The sequence below is a fragment of the Bubalus bubalis genome, chromosome 11, assembly GCF_019923935.1.
Source record: "Bubalus bubalis isolate 160015118507 breed Murrah chromosome 11, NDDB_SH_1, whole genome shotgun sequence".
In the NCBI taxonomy this organism is placed as follows: Eukaryota; Metazoa; Chordata; class Mammalia; order Artiodactyla; family Bovidae; genus Bubalus; species Bubalus bubalis.
This window is the reverse complement of record NC_059167.1, coordinates 67,029,584-67,051,028: the sequence shown is the minus strand read 5'-3', so window position 1 is coordinate 67,051,028 and position 21,445 is coordinate 67,029,584. Positions and strand designations below refer to the sequence as shown.

Sequence of the window (21,445 nt, the reverse complement as noted above, 5' to 3'; positions counted from 1 at the left end):
GGATTCTTTATAAAAGAGTCACTAAACCCTGAAATGTTTTTATACTTCCATCTTTTCTTTTTCTATTTTTCCCAGATGCTTCAAGAAATCTCACTGGTAGTGAGCCATTGCAAACTCCTTGGAGAGGAGATTGAGTTTTTAAAGCGATGGGGACCAAATTATAACCTAATAAGCATAGATGTGAATAATACTGAGTAAGTGTTTTAGTTTCTGTAGAGCTGCCATGACAGAGTACTACAAGCTGGGTGGCTTACACAATGGAAATTCATAGTCTCAGAGTTCTGGAGGCTGAAAGTCTGAGGTCAGAGTGTCAGCAGGATCAGTTCCTTCTGATGGCTGTGAAAGAGAATCTATTCCATGCCTCTCTCCTAATTTCTGGTGATTTGCTGGCAGTCTTTTGGCATTCCTTGTTTGTAAATATGTAATCCCAGTAGCTTCTTTTATCTTCACATGACATTCTTCCTTTGTGTATGTCTGTGTCCAAATGTTCCCTCTTTGTTAGGACACCAGTTGTTTTGGATTAGGGGCCCACCCTACTCTGAAACGATCTCATCTTAACTAATTAATTCTTCAATGATCCTCTTTACAAATTAGGTCACATTCTGATGTACTAGGGTTTAGGGCTTTAATACATGAATTTTAGGGGACACAATCCATGACAGTAAGTAGTTAGTCGAAAACTTATTAAAATAATTTAATTAATAGTTTGATGGCTAATGATGAAAATACAACCATAAGCATGCTTTGTTCCAGATGTTTTACCCTCTGTTCATTTGATAAGCAATGATGTATACCATAGTTTCAGTATAAAAAGAAAATGTATTTGTGTTTCATTCCATTTTTGTTTTGTATTTTTAATTGAGGATCTTGTCTTTTACAGATTGAAGCTTTTATTCTCCAGCTCAGCAGCATTTGCAAAGTTTGAGATAACTTTGTCTCTCTCAGCCCACTACCCATCAATCCCATTACCTTTCTCTATTCAAAATCACCTTGGAAACATTGGGTGAGTAAAAAGCAAGCAAGAAAGGGCTCCCAGCTACTTTTTTTACCTTTGTTCTTTCTTTTGAAAGATTTCTCAAAGTGGTCAGAAAATGGATAGACCATAGTGAAAGCCAGACGTCACCTCTCTCTCTGATTTCATTTTGAAGAATTTGTTCTTTTAAAGTCAGTGACCTTCATTGCTATCTCCAGTGAACACTGGAGACCATTGGTCTATTTTTTTATATTTGCTCCATTTTTATGGTCACTCCTTCCTAAAACAGGAATCAAAAAGAAAAAAAAATCCTGCTTAAGTTTAGCCCAGATCACATCTGAACACCTTTTATGGCCTTAAAAACAGAGTAATCATTTTAAGAATTGTGTAGTCATAGTGCTTTTCTCAGTTTGTGGAACAGACTTAAAAGTACTTCATTTCTACTGTATGTTTTGTGACTTTTTGTATACACTGCTGACGGATTGCAAGGTGATAGAGTGTAGAATATGCCCACCCCAAATCCATCAGCAAACACCAATAGTTTAGATTTTTATTGCCAGAGAAAGCAGCTAAGTCACAATACCTCACAATTACATACATAATTGGTTCTTAGGCCTTATTTTTAGAATCTCAGTTCAGATTGGACAGTCTAATTATTTCCAGACATGCCTGTTTGTGCTTCCTAATAGATAGAGAAACCCTACTCAACAATATAAATTTCATTGAAATGAAGACAAGTTTCCAGAAAAATTAATTAGCCTTTTGTTCTTTCCAGCCAAGATGAAGTCACTGCCGTTCTATCTAAAGTGCCACTGGAAGACAACTACCTAAAGAATGTAGTCAAACAAATTTACCGAGATCTGCTTCAGGACTGACTGCCGTTTCTACCACTAGAATCATGGATTGCAGTTATAACAGTCAAACACAGTATACTTAATAATAATACTGTCAGCGTTTCCATTACTGTTTAATATTCATCTTTAGGTCATAGAAGCCTAGTAAAGTTTCTTCTGATGGAAATTTCTCCCACTAAAGTTATGCTCTCTGCTTTAGTACAAACCCTTTAAGAATTAACTTTTAAGTATAAGAGGAGGGGTCACCACAGACAAAAATATTAGCCGTTTTCCCATATCTAGGGCTGTGATTTTTAGGTTTCTGCCTTCTGCCTACCAGATATTTCCAGTGTAGTCAGGTCTATCTACAAACCACTCATCCTCCTTTTTTCTCCATTCCAGAGATGTTATTAAGAGAAAGCAGCAGCACTCAGCTATTGGAGTGGTTGCCATCTTCTCTTAAACACCTTGTGTTCTATTATATAGTGTCTACTAGTATTTTCCTAATAAATATAATTTTGTAGGGAAAAATTAATTTTTGGTCTGATACATATATGTAAATATATTAATACTGTTTTTGTGTTTGTGATATAGTAAAGAGATGTATATAGAAATACATAGAGATGTATAGAGAGACATCCCTCTACCCGGGTAGGTTTAAAACATCTTTCTGAAGGATGCTTTACAACAAGATTCTCAGTCTCTTTCATTTAATAAGAGCTTCAAACAATATCACACGCAAAACACAGGTTTGTCAAGTTTTGGTAATGGTAATGAACTTTTAAGTATTGTTTTCTGAAGCCAAACACTTTCTTATACACAAAAATAGGCATGTCCATTGATAATTGAATAATCAGTATTATCTGTAAGATAGACAAATGTGAAAAAACTTCATCTACTCTTTAGTCAAATCCTAATCATGATAATTTTTATTTCCCTTATATATTTCTCAAATATATTTACATTTTTAAACTAATTTGTCTTAATATTTTGCTTTATATTTTGGGATCAGGTTAAAGTTCTGTGGGTCCCATGAATGTTATCTGCCCTCTTGATTGGCTTTTACTCCTGAACTACTAGTCAAAATAGTAAATGGTCTTTTAAGTTTCAGAAGTCAACATAAAACTCATTTGCCATAAAAATCAATATTTAAATGCTCCCTGTTTCTGTAAACTCCTTGAAAAAATTTTAAGGTCATCAATATGATGTGTTTCCCTGAAACTTCCCATGAAATTTGTTTTCTTACTGGAGTTGTTTTATTTCTTTCTGTAAACCTAAAAAAGTAGAAGTTTTGTTTTATGTGTTTTGGCAACCTGGAATGACCAGTTCTGAGGATGATTTGGCTTGTAATGATCATCTCTGCTTTCTTGGGTTTGGAGTACATAATTGTATTATTTATCTAGTTATTTGCTTTTCTATTTGTTCAAAGTATTGGCTATTTTTATAAAATTCTTTGGAAGTTTCTTCAGTAGTGATTGGAAATAGATTATTTTTTGCACTATTAAAGTAAGTTTATTATGTAAAATATGTTTAAAGCTGTATCTCTTTATGAAGTTTTTTTTTTTTTAACCCTGTATCCAGTATATCCTTGAAGATATGCCTAAGCAAGCTCACTTTAGGAATAATAACCTGTTTGAAAACTCAGATAAAATTAAAGTATGTCAGGACCTTAATAAAAGAACCAGGTACAAACCGTAGTTATCCCTTTGTCTCTAAGGCACAGTAAAAGAAAACTATTTTGAAGTCCCTTAGGAAACTATTATTTCTTAAGAATTAATGTAGTGGTTCTCAAAGTGTAGTCCCTAGACCAGTGGTCCCCAACCTTTTTGGCACCAGGGACCAGTTTCATGGAAGAAAATTTTTCGACAGATCGGGGGCCAGGGGAGGGGTATGGTTCAGGCACTAATGTGAGCTATGGGGAACAGCAGATGAAGCTTGTCCACCACTCACCTCCTGCTGTGCAACCTAGTTCCTAACATGCTGCAGACTGATACCAGTCTGTGGCCTGGGGGTTGGTGACCCCTGTTCCAGACAACCTGCCTTAGCTCTTCAAAAGTATCCATGTTGTTGACCTAAAGTCTAGACTGCCAGATATTTCTCCAACAAAAATGGATTTGGGGATCAGAAGAAAACTGCAATTCACGGTCTGCAACCATGGTGGGCCACATGTAATTTCCCTCTCTACAAGGAAAGGGAAACACTCATAGAGAGGAAAGGAAAGCTAGGAGTCTACAGTAAACAAAGGCTTTTCATTGGCTGAACTCTTCCCAGAAAAGGAATCTTCTTTTTGTTGGACTCTGCCAACAATGCAAGCCATGAGAATTCCCCTTTCTGCTCTTCTTCTACTTAATCGAGGTTTTTGATTATTAATTTTTTAAAATATCATGAAATCAAAACAAAACAGAAAGGCAGGGGAATACTCCTAGATTACAGGAGACTAAAGAACTTTTGAAAGGCAATGCTTGATCCTTGATTGAACCTTGTATTAAAAAAATTCATAAAGGATATTTCGGGGATGTGGAAATTTGAATATTAAACTATATATTAGATAATAGTTTTGTATCAGTGTTAAATTTCTTGAGTGATAATGGTATTATGTAGGAGAATGCTCTTATTAGGAAACGCGTGTCTGCACTTTACTTTCAAATGATTTTTTTATCATCAGATCAGATCAGTTGCTCAGTCGTGTCCGACTCTTTGCGACCCCATGAATCGCAGCACGCCAGGCCTCCCTGTCCATCACCAACTCCCGGAGTTCACTGAGACTCACGTCCATCGAGTCAATGATGCCATCCAGCCATCTCATCCTCTGTCGTCCCCTTCTCCTCTTGCCCCCAATCCCTCCCAGCATCAGAGTCTTTTCCAATGAGTCAACTCTTTGCATGAGGTGGCCAAAGTACTGGAGTTTCAGCTTTAGCATCATTCCTTCCAAAGAAATCCCAGGGCTGATCTCCTTCAGAATGGACTGGTTGGATCTCTTTGCAGTCCAAGGGACTCTCAAGAGTCTTCTCCAACACCACAGTTCAAAAGCATCAATTCTTCGGTGCTCAGCCTTCTTCACAGTCCAACTCTCACATCCATACATGACCACAGGAAAAACCATAGCCTTGACTAGACGAACCTTTGTTGGCAAAGTAATGTCTCTGCTTTTGAATATGCTGTCTAGGTTGGTCATAACTTTCCTTCCAAGGAGTAACCATCTTTTAATTTCATGGCTGCAGTCACCATCTGCAGTGATTTTGGAGCCCAGAAAAAAAAAGTCTGACACTGTTTCCACTGTTTCCCCATCTATTTCCCATGAAGTGATGGGACCAGATGCCATGATCTTAGTTTTCTGAATGTTGAGCTTTAAGCCAACTTTTTCACTCTCCTCTTTCACTTTCAACAAGAGGCTTTTTAGTTCCTCTTCACTTTCTGCCATAAGGGTGGTGTCATCTGCATATCTGAGGTTATTGATATTTCTCCCGGCAATCTTGACTCCAGCTTGTGTTTCTTCTAGTCCAGCGTTTCTCATGATGTAGTCTGCATATAAGTTAAATAACAGGGTGACAATATACAGCCTTGATGTACTCCTTTTCCTATTTGGAACCAGTCTGTTGTTCCATGTCCAGTTCTAACTGTTGCTTCCTGACCTGCATACAAATTTCTCAAGAGGCAGATCAGGTGGTCTGGTATTTCCATCTCTTCAGAATTTTCCAGTTTATTGTGGTCCACACAGTCAAAGGCTTTGGCATAGTCAATAAAGCAGAAATGGATGTTTTTCTGGAACTCTCTTGCTTTTTCCATGATCCAGCAGATGTTGGCAATTTGATCTCTGGTTTCTCTGCCTTTTCTAAAACCAGCTTGAACATCAGGAAGTTCATGGTTCACATATTGCTGAAGCCTGGCTTGGAGAATTTTGAGCATTACTTTACTAGCGTGTGAGATGAGTGCAATTGTGCAGTAGTTTGAGCATTCTTTGGCATTGCCTTTCTTTAATTTTATTTATTTATTTTTGGCTGTGCTGGGTCTTCGTTGCTGAACAGGCTTTTCTCTAGTTGCAGCAAGTGGAGGCTACTCTAGTTGCAGTGCATTGGCTTCTCATTGTGGTGGCTTCTCTTGTGCAGCACAGCTCTAGGGCGTTTGGGCTTCAGTAGTTGCAGTGTATAGACTCAGTAGTTGTGGCTCAGGGTTCTAGAACACAGGCTCAGTAGCTGTGGTGCATGGGCTTAGTTGTTCCATGGCACATGGGATCTTCCCAGATCAGGGATCGAATGCGTGTCTCCTCCATTGGCAAGAGGATTCTTTACCACTGAGCCATCAGGGAAACCCTCAAATTTTTTTTAAAAGTATATGTGGGTATGTGCATATATGCATGTGTGTGAGAGATACAGAAAAAATGAGAGAAAACAAATACAGCAACATGTACATAGGTGCTTAAATGCACTGTTCTTTCAACATTTCTTTAGGCTTCAATTTTTTCAAAATGAAAAATTGGAGATGAAGAGAGGTTTGCTTGCAGACTTCCCTGGTTGTCCAGTGGTTAAGGCTCTGCATTCCACGGTGGTTAAGGCTCTGCATTCCCATTGCAGGGGGCACAGATTCTATCCCTAGTCAGGAAACTAAAATCCCACATGCTGCACAGTGTGGCCAAAAAAAGAGAGAGAGAGAGAGAAGGAAAAAAAGGTTTTCTTGGTGGCCAGGCACGAGAGGTAGTACAATTCTAAGATTTCATCGAGGCTCTAGGAAAGACTGATGAATTGCTTTTGTTCCATAAGGAAGTATATCTTCCTGCAGCTGTTTCTGATGCAAATTTTAATCCTTCCTAGACTATGCCAAATTCTTTCTGGTGATGTTTCCCCATCCTTTAAAAATTTTCCAAAATGAAAAATTGTGTTGTGTTCTTTTTGAAAAATCGTGCTTAAATCACAAGGAAAGTAAACATTTCTCTTTTATTTTGCCCCTAGACACTCAGTTTCCCTTTTTAGAGACAACCAATATTACCTGTTTCTTACCTATTGTTCCAAACCTGTCTGTATACAAAAGTAAACATGTATGCAAGTGGGTATGAGTGTGTAAATATATATTTCTTCTCTCCTTTTTTACACAAATAGCCCATCAATACACACTGTCCTTTACTGTTTTCACTTAAGGACATATCTTGATAGGTTCAGATCAATACATAAAGGACTTCCAACACGTATTTTTGCTTTTAGTTAAATTGTAGACCACTGGATAGATGTGCTATATCTATTGATAAGCATGTAGGTTGTTTATCACCTTCTGCTACTGTAAATTATGCTGAAATTTTGCATAGGTGTAAGTTTATAGGATAGCTTCTTAGAAATGGAGCTGTTAAGTCAAAGGCTAGTTGCATTTGTAACTTTAATAGATGTCAGCAAACTGCCCATTAAAATAGTCAAATCAATCCTGCTAGGAATGAGTACCACAAACTTGCTAATACAGTGTCTCCCAAGCTTTTTAGTGGTTATCTCAGTATGCTTTTGATTTATATTCTTCTCATGTGTGAGATTGTGCTTCTTTACATGTGCTTTAGAGCAATTTGTATGTCCTTTTCTGTGAACTGTCTGTTGATAATCTTTGCCCATTTTTCTGAGTTATCTTTCTCATTGACTTGTAGGATGTGTTTATAAAAGAACTCTTTTTGATATAGGTTGCCAAATTTCCCCCATTTGTTGGTTTACTTGACATTATTTACGATGAGTTTTGCCATTTAGAATCTTAAAGATATCTATATAATGATGAAATAAAATTAACATTTTAAGGCAAGACAAGAAAAAATTTTTCACTGCCCTTTCAGGCCTCCTCCCTTTCCTCTAGTGTGCATTGCGCATCTGCATTATGCATTAACCAAACCTCCCCAACAGAAGAAATACCTGTTCAAACATAGAGACCAGTTTTTCTTCTGGCACCAGCCGTGTAGTCCTTAGAAAAAAAATTCCTTTCTCAATCCTGTAAGAGGTCTCAATGAACTACCACCTACCTTGTATATGTGGACATCTTTGGTGAACTTATGTTTAAAGATTATGACTGGTACAGAACAGACTGGGTCAGGTGACCTGGACAACACCTAATGGAAGAAAGTTCTTATCTTAACTACTTAACGACTCTATTGATGTTACTAGCCATATTACTTGTATTCTGCCTATTTCATAAGATTACTGGGTTGTTTAGTTGGTGTGTGTGTGTGTGTCTACATTACAGAATGTGTGACTGAGCCTCCAGTAAAATAATAATGACTAGGGGACTTGAAATGATTGACCAAATATATAGTTGGTGGCTCAGATAGTAAAGAATCTGCCTGTAATGCAGGAAACCCAGGTTTGATACCTGGGATGGGAAGATCCCCTGGAGAAGGGAGCGGCAACCCACTCTAGTATTCTTGTCTGGAGAATTTCATGGACAGAGGAGCCTGGCAGTCTACAACCCATGGAGTCGCAAAGAGTTGGACATGACTGAGCGACTAACACTTTCACTTTTCTGGGGACTTGAAATGATTGACCAAATGTATAGTTCAATAAGATCAATGTTTATAATAGTGTAGGTATGGGAATAAGCCATTTCCTGGACCATAAGAGACAAGTAAGACAGGCAATCCAGAGGCTTTGGGCAACTATTAATAGGCCCGAGTCCAGTAATAGCACAGTGAGTGGCATATCAATGAAATCCTCACCTGACCTGGGAATGAGTATTCCTAATGCTGTGGGACAAATTGGTCATGAAGTGCCTCCCAAATCTTTGTCAAAATTGAGACACAAAAGGAGGGTTTTGTAAACGAAAAAATGTTGGCCACCATCCAGTTCTATAAGATTCGAGTCATTAGCAGTGTACATACAGTACATCCTAGAAAGGAATTCAGGGCAAAGAGCAGGATGAGGCATTTCATGCTCTGGCAGAACTGGCCCTCAGATATTTTCTGGAGAAAATTTTATGAACCCAGTTTCTTGCATCTTCCCATACTTAGAAAAGTACTAACACCATTAACTAAGATATCTATTCTTTTTGAATAGTAGTCACCTACCAAGATGTGTGCTTGGTTGCACATATGCCTTCGTCAAAAGTCACGTATATACCTGGCTTCCCCCTTTATTTCTTTGGAACCTATAAAGCCCATGGTTTCTCTTAGAACTTTTGTGGTTTAACACTTTACATTTATATCTTTGATCCATTTAGAAATGTATCCTAAGACAGATATAAGAATCAAAATTAATTTTTTCCAGATGGCTATCTGGTTATCTCAGCACCATTTAATGAACACCCTTTTTTCCCAGTGATTCATAATTTCTCTTCTCATATACTAAATTTCTCTATATATTCATATCTATAGCTGAGCATGGTAGACAGAATAATGACTAGGGGACTTGAAATGATTGACCAAATATATAGTTGGTGGCTCAGACAGTCCAGAGATGGCCCACAGATGTCCACATCTTAACTCCTGAAACCTATGAATGTAACTTTACATCGCAGTAGGGACTTTGCAAATGTGCTGAAACATCTTGACATGTGGAACTCTCCTGGATTAGCTGGGTGGGTCCAATGTAATCACAAGGGTCCTTATAAGAGGGAGTCAGGATGTCAAGAGTCAGAGAAGGAGATGTGATGATGGAAGCTGAAATCAGAATGATTGTTGGCTTTGAAGATGGAGGAAGGGACCTCAAACCAGAGAAGGCAAATACCTCTGAAAATTGGAAAAGGCAAGGAAACAGACTCTCTTCTAGGACCTCCAGAAGGAACACAATCCTGCCAACACCTTGATTTTAGTTCATTGAGACCCAGAATTTAGGAATTCTGACTTCTAGAATTGTAAGACAATACATCTCTGTTGTTTTAAGCCACTAAATTTGTGGTAATTTGTTACCAGCAGCAATAGGAAACTACAACACTGGGATAACTAGTCTGTGCCGTTGACCTACTTTTGTGTACAAGTACATTTTAATTATTATAGTTTTATAATTTAGTTTACTGGCTGGTTGGTTCAGACCCTTTTATTTCAGAATGTCCCTGGCTCTTCCTGCTTTTTATTTTACCATATAAAGGTGAGAATTAGCTGGTTCAGTTCCAACAAATCCTTGTTGACATTTTTACTGAGATCATGTTGTATTAAATTTAAAGATCAACTAATGGAGGACTGCTATCTTAAAGATGCTGAATCTTCCATTACAAGTAGATAGTATGCTTTTCTGTTTTGTGTTCTTTATTATCTTAAAGTTCCTTTTAATGTGTACTTTTGTTGTTAAGTTTATTCCAAGACATTTTATATTTAGTTACAATTTAAAACTATCATTGTAAAGTCAAATTTGTACAAAAAATTCAAACCACACACAAAAGAATATGGATGAAGACAAAGTCATTCATATCTTACTAGAGAGCATCCTTCCACATACTAAGTTTTTTTAGCCATAAAGAAGGGCAATGACTATTGGATAGGCAACTGCCAGTGATTGACACAAATCCCACTGGGATTTCTATTGGAAATTCTGCCATAAAGGTGCTGTCATCTGCATATCTGAGATTACTGATATTTCTCCCCAGCAGTCTTGATTCCAGCTTGTGCTTCATCCAGCCCAGTGTTTCACATGATGTACTCTGCATGTAAGTTGAATAAGCAGGGTGAAAATATAGAGCCTTGACGTATTCCTTTCCAGATTTGGAACCAATCCATTGTTCGTGTCTGGTTCTAACTTGCTTCCTAACCTGCATAAAGGTATCTCAGGAGGCAGATAAGGTGATCTGGTAATCCCATCTCTTTCAGAATTTTCCACAGTTTGTTGTGATCCACACAGGAAGCAACAGTTAGAACTGGACATGGAACAACAGACTGGTTCCAAATAGGAAAAGGAGTACATCAAGGCTGTATATTGTCACCCTGCTTATTTAACTTATATGCAGAGTACATCATGAGAAACGCTGGACTAGAAGAAACACAAGCTGGAGTCAAGATTGCTGGGAGAAATATCAATAACCTCAGATATGCAGATGACACCACCCTTATGGCAGAAAGTGAAGAGGAACTAAAAAGCCTCTTGATGAAAGTGAAAGAGGAGAGTGAAAAAGTTGGCTTAAAGCTCAACATTCAGAAAACTAAGATCATGGCATCTGGTCCCATCACTTCATGGGAAATAGATGGGGAAACAGTGTCAGACTTTATTTTTCTGGGCTCCAAAATCACTGCAGATGGTGATTGCAGCCATGAAATTAAAAGATGGTTACTCCTTGGAAGGAAAGTTATGACCAACCTAGATAGCATATTCAAAAGTGGAGTCATTACTTTGCCAACAAAGGTCCGTCTAGTCAAGGCTATGGTTTTTCCAGTAGTCATGTATGGATGTGAGAGTTGGACTGTGAAGAAGGCTGAGTGCCGAAAAATTGATGCTTTTGAACTGTGCTTTTGGAGAAGACTCTTGAGAGTCCCTTGGAGTGCAAGGAGATCCAACCAGTTCATTCTAAAGGAGATCAGTCCTGGGTGGTCTTTGGAAGGAATGATGCTAAAGCTGAAACTCCAGTACTTTGGCCACCTCATGTGAAGAGTTTACTCATTGGGAAAGACCCTGATGCTCTGAGGGATTGGGGGCAGGAGGAGAAGGGGACGACAGAGGATGAGATGGCTGGATGGCATCACCGACTCGATGGACGTGAGTCTGGGTGAACTCTGGGAGTTGGTGATGGACAGAGAGACCTGCTGTGCTGCAATTCATGGGGTCGCAAAGAGTCGGACACAACTGAGTGACTGAACTGAACTGAACACAGTCAAAGGCTTTAACATAGTCAATGAAGCAGAAGTAGATGTTTTTCTGGAATTCTCTAGCTTTTTCTCTGATACAGTAGATGTTTGCAATTTGATTTCTGGTTGCTTTGCCTTCTCTAATCCAGCTTGAACATCTGGAAGTTCAAGATGTTCATGTACTGTTGAAACCTAGTTCTCGGTTCACATACTATTGAAACTTAGCTTGGAGAATTTTGAGCATTACTTTGCTAGCATGTGAAATGAATGTACTTATATGCAGAGTACATCATGCAAAATGCCAGGCTGGATGAAGCACAAGCTGGAATCAAGATTTCAGGGAGAAACATCAATAACCTCAGGTATGCAGATGACACCACCCTTATGGCAGAAAGCAAAGAGGAACTAAAGAGCCACTTGATGAAGGTGAAACAGGAGAGTGGAAAAGCTGGCTTAAAACTCAACATTCAAAAGACTAAGATCATGGCATCTGGTCCCATCACTTCATGGCAAATAGATGGGGAAACAATGGAAACAGTGACAAACTTTATTTTCTTGGGCTCCAAAATCACTGCAGATGGTGATTGCAGCCATGAAATTAAAAGACACTTGCTCCTTGGAAGAAAAGCTTTGACAAACCTAGACAGCATATTAAAAAGCAGAGACATTACTTTGCCAACAAAGGTCCATGTAGTCAAAGCTATGGCTTTTCCAGTAGTCATGTATGGATGTGAGAGTTGGACCATAAAGAAAGCTGGACCATAAAGAAAGTTGAGCACAGAAGAATTGATGTTTTTGAAATGTGGTGTTGGAGAAGACTCTTGAGAGTCCCCTGGACTGCAAGATCTAACCAGTCCATCCTAAAGGAAATCAGTCTTGAATATTCATCGGAAGGACTGATCCTGAAACTGAAACTCCAGTATTTGGCCACCTGAAGCAAAGAACTGACTCATTGGGAAAGACCCTGATCCTGGAAAAGATTGAAGGCAGGAGAAGGGGACAACAGGGGACAAGATGGTTGGATGGCATCATCAACTCAATGGACATGAATTTGAGCATGCCACAAAAGATGGTGAAGGACAGGGAAGTCTGGCATGCTGCAGTCCATGGCAACGAGTCGGACACGACTGAGCGACTGAACAACAATAATTAGAAATTCCCTGAATTTGGAGAATTTTCAACTGAATAATATTGAGCTCTTCTGGGAACATAAAGATTTCTCCATACAGGTCCTGAACATTTCTTAAAGTTCATTCCTAGATATTTATGGGTTTTATTGCTACTGTGAATGGGATCTTTTTTTCTATTACATTATCTAGTTAGATATTGTTAGCTCTTAATAAAGCTCTGATCTTTTTATATTTTGTGATTACACTACTATATTCTCTTCTTGTCCCTTAAAACATTCAGGTATATAATCATATCTATAAATCTTTCCCAATATTTACATCTTTATTTTATCTTTTATTATTTCATTCTTTTGTTACTACACTTAGTAGCACTTTCTGCACAATAGTAAGTAATAGTGGCAATAGATAACTTTGTTCTTGATTTTTTTTTTTGATGGAATCTTAGTTCCCCAACTAGGAATCGAACCTGGGCCCTCGGTGGTGAAAGCATGGAGTTTAGGACTCCACTAGATCGCCAAGGAATTGTTCTTGATTTTAATGAAAGTATTTCTAATGTTTCATTAGCAATGAGATGATGGCAGCTCTCTGGGATATCTATATCTATGTATTATTGATCATCTTAAGCAAACACCTAATACCTTTTTACCTTTTTCTCCCCTTAATGAGGGATTTATGTTGAAACAGATGGGAATACCAGGCCACCTAACCTGCCTCTTGAGAAATCTATATGCAGGTCAGGAAGTAACAGTTAGAACTGGACATGGAACAACAGACTGGTTCCAAATAGGAAAAGGAGTACGTCAAGGCTGTATATTGTCACCCTGCTTATTTAACTTATATGCAGAGTACATCATGAGAAACGCTGGGCTGAATGAAGCACAAGCTGGAATCAAGATTGCTGGGAGAAATATCAATAACCTCAGATATGCAGATGACACCACCTTTATGGCAGAAAGTGAAGAACTAAAGAGCCCCTTGATGAAAGTGAAAGAAGGGAGTGAAAAAGTTGGCTTAAAGCTTAACATTCAGAAAACGAAGATCATGACATCTGGTCCCATCACTTCTTGGGAAATAGATGGGGAAACAGTGGCTGACTTTATTTTTGGGGGCTCCAAAATCACTGCAGATGGTGACTGCAGCCATGAAGTAAAAAGACGCTTACTCCTTGGAAGAAAAGTTATGACCAACCTAGACAGCATATTAAAAAGCAGAGACATTACTTTGCCGACAAAGGTCCATCTCGTGAAGGCTATGGTTTTTCCAGTAGTCGTGTATGGATGTGAGAGTTGGACTATAAAGAAAGCTGAGCACAAAAGAATTGATGCCTTTGAACTGTGGTGTTGGAGAAGACTCTTGAGAAGTGCCTTGGACTGCAAGGAGATCCAACTAGTCCATCCTAAAGGAAATCAGTCCTTAATATTCATTGGAAGAACTGATGTTGAAGCTGAAACTCCAGTGCTTTGGCTACCTGATGTGAAGAGCTGATTCATTTGAAAAGATCCTGATGCTGGGAAAGATTGAAGGTGGGAGGAGAAGGGACGACAGAGGATGAGATGGTTGGATGGCATCACCGACTCAATGGACATGAATTTGAGTAAACTCCGGGAGTTCGTGATGGACAGGGAGGCCTGGCATGCTGCAGTCCATGGGGTCTCAAAGAGCCAGACACAACTGAGTAACTGAACTGAATTGATGTTGAATTTTATTGGATATGTAGAACAGAACTTAGTACTCCAAAATATCTCTTTGGTTTGTAGGTTATTTCAAATTGAAAACAATCAAGACCCGATCAAGATCAGAAAGTAACTTTGACCTTTCCCCTGATTGCCTAAAAAACATTCAGAGGTTTGTTCCTGGTACAGAGGTATCACGAGTCTACTCTGTGTTCCATTGGATGACCCAACAAATATTTATTTGCCAAACATTTGCCTTTCCATCTGCCTTCCTCTCTTTTAAAGTCCTAAGCTACTATCCCCAACATCCTGTTTTGTCTTTTGCTAAAGATGGTTTTTAAGGTGAGGGTTTCTGCTCTTTTGCAGAGTTACTCAGATTTCCTGCATCACTCCAGGTGTACATATTACTAAACTTTTGATTTTTCTCCTTTTGTCTTAATGTCAATTTCTCAGATCAGCCAGAAGAACCTATGAGGGTAGAGGAAAATTTCTTCCTGACAAATGCTTTCCAATGTGATAAAATTAGTCATTTGATTTTTCTCCTTGACCCATTAATATAGCCAATTATAACTGACTTTTTCTAATATTGCATCATTCTTGCACTACTCAAATAGATCATTTGGACGTGACATGGGATTTCCTTTTTTGTGCTTCAGGTTGATTATGCTAATGAGATCATATTCTTGAACAAATGATCAGATTTCTGCTGATTAAATTTTGGTTTTGTTAGAAGTTGCCTACTTGCGATTTCAGATTGGTCACTTACCTTGTAACTTAGGGTATATATATTCAAAACTTCAATTACACATTTATAGATATTCTCATGAATTGCTAATTGAACTGTTAGTAAGAAATCTACTTTGTCTCACTTCCAGCTAGTTGGTTGTCTTGGAAGAAAGGAACATAAAACTATTCAAATTTGTTTAAACTGAAAAAAAAAAAAAAAGGAGATTATTGGAATGTAGGGAGATTATTGGAATGTAGAGCTAGCTCATGGACCTCAAGAGCATTAAGTGCTGCTGGGCCCCTGAGAAACTGGAAAGATCTGGGAAGCAGTCAGATTTCAAAACAGTTTTTCTGTTTGACTCTTTCCCACTTCCTTATCTCTCAATTTCTTAACCTTTCTGCAAATGGGTTTCTCTGGTTTGACATCCCCACAGCCACAGGAATTCTATTTTAATGAAAGGTCAGAGTTATGTATCATCACACAGCCAAGAGGGGCTGTGGGTTTGCAGGTGTTCTAAGGAGAGTATGTGAAGAATAGGCATGAAGGCGTGTATCTCTGGTATGGATGGCAGTTCACTGTTATCCCCAATTACTATCTAGAATCACTAGTTAGGTTAATTCTACCTTCAGAATGCTTCCTGAATCTGTTCTGTCATTGCTCTAATGCAAACCTTCATCTTGAGAAATGGAGTTATTTCCTGCCATATCAATTAACAAGGATCTCACCAGACTCTTGCATCTTCCCAGACATGGAAAATCACCAAATTTCTTAACTTGGAATATCTGGTTTCCTTTAACAATAATCTCTGATATTCAGCCTGCCTGCCCTTTGTTGTAGAACTTCTATATAACCTGGCTCCTCCCCTTGCCTCCTCTGAGCAGTTCTCTCAAGGCTACTTGGATTCTGCCTCCTGGGTTTAAGTCCTAAAAATTCCCACCAAATAAAACATAACTCTCAACCTTTAGGTTGTGACTGTTTTTAAAATCAAGAATCTCTTCCCTGAAATATTTCAAGCACTTCATAACAGTTTCTGTTGTTTTTACTGTATCCTGAAATCTGTCCTTCAATGCCACAGGGTAACCATGTGAGGATTAAATAAAAAGTTCATGAATTTTAAAGCACTCCACAAATATAAAGTAGTGCGGAACAAAAAACAGGTCTAAAGCATGAGATTCACTGGATTAAAAACTTTCAGATGTACCCATTACCGAAAGAATAAAAATCAAAGTTCTATAATGGTCTTATATGTCTCTTCATGCTGCTGCTGCGAAGTCATTTCAGTCGTGTCCGACTCTGTGCGACCCCATAGACGGCAGCCCACCAGGCTCCTCAGTTCCTGGGATTCTCCAGGCAAGAACACTGGAATGGGTTGCCATTTCCTTCTCCTTACTTCTCTTCATAGAAATGATATAAACGTAAACTCTCAGCACCTGGTAAGATACTTTTCCTCCCTCATCAGACAGTATTCCTTAACCACAGTTAATTTCCATACCCACACAGCGCTATTCGCTTATAATGTCTTCCATCTCATCTATGCCCAGCGAACACTGCTGCTAAGTCGCTTCAGTCGTGTCCAACCCTGTGCGACCCCACAGACGGCAGCCCACCAGGCTCCTCCGTCCCTGGATTCTCTAGGCAAGAACACTAGAGTGGGTTGCCATTTCCTTCTCCAATGCATGAAAGTGAAAAGTGAAAGTGAAGTCGCTCAGTCGTGTCCGACTCTTCGCGACCCCATGGACTGCAGCCTACCAGGCTCCTCTGCCCATGGGATTTTTCAGGCAAGAGTACTGGAGTGGGTTGCCATTGCCTTCTCCACCAGTAAACACTGCTGCTGCTGCTGCTGCGTCACTTCAGTCGTGTCGGACTCTGTGCGACCCCGTAGACGGCAGCCCACCAGGCTCCCCCGTCCCTGGGATTCTCCAGGCAAGAACACTGGAGTGGGTTGCCATTTCCTTCTCCAATGCATGAAAGTGCCACTAATCCCCCTTTAAAACTGGAATCAACTTTTAATAAACTACGAAAAGATTTACATTCTCAAAATCCGGAGTCCTGCAAATTTCCAGTAAAGTACCACAGCTTGACTAATATTTCAGTCCTTTCTTTCTCTCCATTAGCTTTCTGTTCCAGTTTCACCCATGTACTTCAGCATCATCAGCTCCACCATCTACAAGAGCCTAGAAAGCACCTGAACTCCGTAATTGGTCTAAGTTAGAGGCTTAGCGCAACCAGGTTAAACACTTAATAAGCAAATTAAGAGCTCCCAGTGCTGTTAGTCGTTCAGTCTTGACAGAGTCACCCGCCACTCCTTTGTCCACGGGGATTCTCCAGGCAAGATTACGGGAGTGGGTTGCCGTGCTCTCCTCCAGGGGATCTTCCCGACCCAGGGATCGAACCCAGGTCTCCCGCATTGTAGGCGGATTCTTTACTGTCTAAGCCACCAGTGGTGTTGGAGAAGACTCTTGAGAGTCCCTTGGACTGCAAGGAGATCCAACCAGTCCATTCTGAAGGAGATTAGCCCTGGGATTTCTTTGGAAGGAATGATGCTAAAGCTGAAACTCCAGTACTTTGGCCACCTCATGCGAAGAGTTGACTCATTGGCAAAGACTCTGATGCTGGGAGGGATTGGGGGCAGGAGGAGAAGGGGACGACAGAGGATGAGATGGCTGGATGGCATCACTGACTCGATGGACGTGAGTCTGAGTGAACTCCGGGAGTTGGTGATGGACAGGGAGACCTGGCGTGCTGCGATTCATGGGGTCGCAAAGAGTCGGACACGACTGAGCGACTGATCTGATCTGATCTGAAGCCACCAGTTCCCAGGAGTCTGGGTATTTCGGAGAGGGGCTGAGAAGCTACAGCTGAGTCGCCCGCCCGCGGTGCATACTGGGATATGTGGTCTCTGGAGGCCCACAACCTCTTGGGAGTTGTAGTCCTCGATCAGGTAAAGGGTGAGAAAAACACAACTCTCAAGTTCTGGATTAGTCCTAACGGAGAAAAAGAAGACGGGAATCCATAACATCCTGCAAGCTCAAGTTCCTCGAGCCCAACTCTCGGTCTCACGAGTGGTCGAAGCGGCTGGAAGGCGGGCCCGAGAAGGGTGGAGAGACGTTACGTTGACGCGGGCGTGACCTTGCCCAATAGGATTTGGCGGGATTTCCGAAAGCTCTAGGCAGAGCGCGCGCTGCGGCTTGAGACCGAGGCCTAAGAGGAGGCGAGACGCGCTGCAGAAGCGCAGTTGGAAGGTGAAACTCGCCTGGGTTTTGTGCAGAAGGCCGAAGCAAGGAAGTAGAGAAGCGGGGCACAAGCGAGGGGATCTACAGTCCGTCCAGGATCGGGCGCGGGCGGGTCCAGCAGACGGTAGTCGGAGTGTGCCGCCTGCCCTAGCGAATACCAAAGCACCGCAGGTCCAGGTGAGTGTGAGACGCAGACCAAGCCTCTTCCACCGCCAGGTTAGTCCCGGTATAAGCCGGACCCAGGCTTAGACCCAGGTTTGGGCCCCAGCCCCGCAGCAGGCTTAGGGGCCCCTCCGTTTCCCAAGTGAGAAACTCGGAAATGGCGGGGCGGAGTCGGGACGTGTCCGGGCTACTTCGACCGTCGGAGTTCTCTGAGGGGAAAATAGAAGCGCACTCTAGCGTTTAGAGCTGGGAGGAACCTTGGGAGGCCTTCATTTCCAACACCTATTTAATGGACGTCCGCGAGGAATCCAAGATCCAGAGTCGTGTAGTGACAGAGTCACAGCTCTTAAGCCAGAACCACGGTTTCCAGGTTTCTGGTCAGTGCCCTTTCCATTACACAAAATTTTGCTTACCAGAGTACCCACCTCCAGTTGCCGTAAGATAATTTGCTTTTTCTAATGCGGTCTGTAGTAACGTATGCTGGTTTTTCTTAATCTTGTAAGCCAAGCGTAGTATACAAATAGAAAAATGCACAGATCAAAAGTGTGTCCAGCTCCATGAGTCATTACAAAATGAATATACCACTCAGATCAAGAAAGAATGCTGGTCATCACCCAGAAGCCTCCCTTGTGCCCCCTTCTCTAATACTCACCCTCTTGCCAGAGGTAACCACTGTATTGACTACTAATACCATTGATTAATTTTGCCTGTGTCTGAATTTTATATAAAGAAAGACTATTTTTGTGTCTGGCTTTGCTCAACGTTCTGTCTGTAAGTTCCTAAGTGTCTTTGCATTTAGCAATACTTTCTCGTTGCTATGTTGTATTCCTCCTATTTATTATACCAATGATGGATATCAGGATTATTTCTAGTTTTTAGCTTTCAGGACAAAGATGGCTGAGAAAATTCCTGCATACAGTTTAGTGCACACGTATATGTTTTTCAGTGGGTTAATAATAATAGAGTGGCAAAATTCCTGGGTCAAAGCATTTGTCTGTCTTCACCTTTCATATTTAATACAGTACCAATACACTCGAACCAGTGGTGAATTAGTGTTCAGTTGTTCCACACGTTTGCTAATAGTTAATGTTAATCTTTTAAAATTTTAGTTATTATCTTGTGGTTTTAATTTTAATTTTCCTGATTATTAATGAAATTGAGCATTTGTGGATACGTTTATTAACCGTTTGAGTATCTTCTCCTGTGAAGTGCTTGTTCAGATCTCTTTTGCCTATTTTTTATTGGGTTGTCTTTCTTGCTGATTTGCAAGAATTCTTTATATATTCTCGTTATCAGCCCTGAGTTATATTTGTGGTAAATATTTTCCCCCCTCACTATTATTTAACTTTCTTTCTTGCCGTTGTGTCTTGATTAGATGTGCTCAGTCGCTCAGTCATCTGGCTTTTTTTTTTTTTTTTTTTTTTACTAGTTTATTTGGCTGCACTTGGTCTCAGTTGTGGCATGTGAAATCTAGCTCCCCAACCAGGGATCGAACTTGGGCCCTCTGCAGTGGGAGTGTGCAGAGTCTTAGCCACTGGACCACCAGGGAAGTCCCAGTCCTCTGACATTTTGCAACACCATGGACTGTAACCCTCCCATCTCCTCTTTCCATGGAATTTTCCAGGTGCATTTCCTATTCCATGGGATCTTCCCAACCCAGGAATTGAACCCATTTCTCTTGCATCTTCTGCATTGGCAGGTAGATTCTTTATCACTGCGCCACCTGGGAAGCCATGGCCTTTTTTTTTTTTTGGCTGCACTGGGTATTAGTTCCTGTATGTGGGATCTAGCTCCCTAACCATGGATTGAGCACCAGCCCCCTGCATTGGGAGCTTGGAGTCTTAGCCACTTGATGACCAGAGAAGTCCCAGCCATAGCATTTTGATGGATAGAATTTCCAAATTTAAATATAGTCCAGTTTTTCAGCCTATTGCTTTTTGGTTATTGCTTTATGTATACAGTTCAAGCCATCTTTTCCATAAATTATGAAGGAAGACACTTTAAGTTGCCTTCAGATAATTCTGATATTTGGAATTATAAACTCACATTATGCTAAGCATGCCATCTAAGAGAATTACACCTGAACCAGTCAAGAACAAATGGTTACCTTCTGTCAAGCCTCTAAGACTGGAGATTCCTTACCTATTATTTTTTGAATTAAATTTATCTTGATTGTTACATTGTCCAGATTATTTTGGTGTGACTTAAGTATATTTATCCTTGTAGACATCAAGACTTGTTTGCTTTTACTAATACCTCATGAAGATAATTAAAATTTTTTGTTCTCCATTCTTTCAAATCAGTGCAATCTTAACTATTAAAATAATCTGACTTTTGGTATTGGCCTTATATGGAAGATTTCAAACTGAGCAGGGTACTTCCACATTACTTATTCATTTGTGCATTCAGTGAAGTCTGCAATTGGTTAAAATGTTGATCTTTAAATTTCATACACTTTTGTTTCAATAGAAGCAAAATGTGAGACTACAAACTATGATCATTGCCTAAGGTGGGGAGAATTCTCATCTCAGTCCACTGTTTATGTATCAGGAGCGGAGATTTATGGCAGTGATTCTGTACCTTCATTTCACTCCTTTCCTATCACCCCAAAACCCTGCTTTCTTGGAAGGGAACAGTGGAACTGAAATGCTTTAATCCTAAATCAGTTTGGGGTTTTTTTTAAGTAGAGTCCTGGAAAATCTGCATTCAGTTGCTGAATATTTAACAAACACCTGACATTTATGATGTATCATAAGTTATACACAAATAAGACTTGGCCCTTATCTATAAGAAATATGAAGCAGGAGAACTAGGGGACATAGTGCATATAGTTAAGCTGTCTAGGTGGAAGGGAAAGCTGGTGAGAGATTTCTTCTTTTTCCTGCCATGGGTAGGTCAGTGATTAAACCAAAAGCCTAGTAGTCATTTTTTTTTTCTTAATATATATATTTTATTGAACTATAGTTGACTTACAATGTTTCAGGTGCACA

General features: G+C 40.0%; 2 protein-coding genes across 3 annotated transcripts in view; both read left to right on the top strand.

Moving 5' to 3' along the window:
• The window catches only part of KNL1 (kinetochore scaffold 1), a 62,836-nt gene extending 59,503 nt beyond the window's left edge, over positions 1 to 3,333 (top strand). Inside the window, 4 exon segments of the mRNA XM_006073053.4 lie at positions 76 to 194; positions 881 to 1,003; positions 1,749 to 1,845; positions 1,847 to 3,333. Of these exon segments, the coding sequence (XP_006073115.4) occupies positions 76 to 194; positions 881 to 1,003; positions 1,749 to 1,845; positions 1,847 to 1,867 (360 nt within the window). The 3' untranslated portion in view covers positions 1,868 to 3,333.
• A 14,535-nt stretch (positions 3,334 to 17,868) lies between these two features.
• The window catches only part of RAD51 (RAD51 recombinase), a 35,635-nt gene continuing 32,058 nt past the window's right edge, over positions 17,869 to 21,445 (top strand). The window contains exon 1 of one of the 2 annotated variants that reach the window (XM_045162099.1): positions 17,869 to 18,470. The gene's annotated coding sequence lies outside the window, so the exon portion shown is untranslated. The remainder of the gene's footprint in view (positions 18,471 to 21,445) is intronic. The other variant, XM_045162098.1, reaches the window with a different exon arrangement.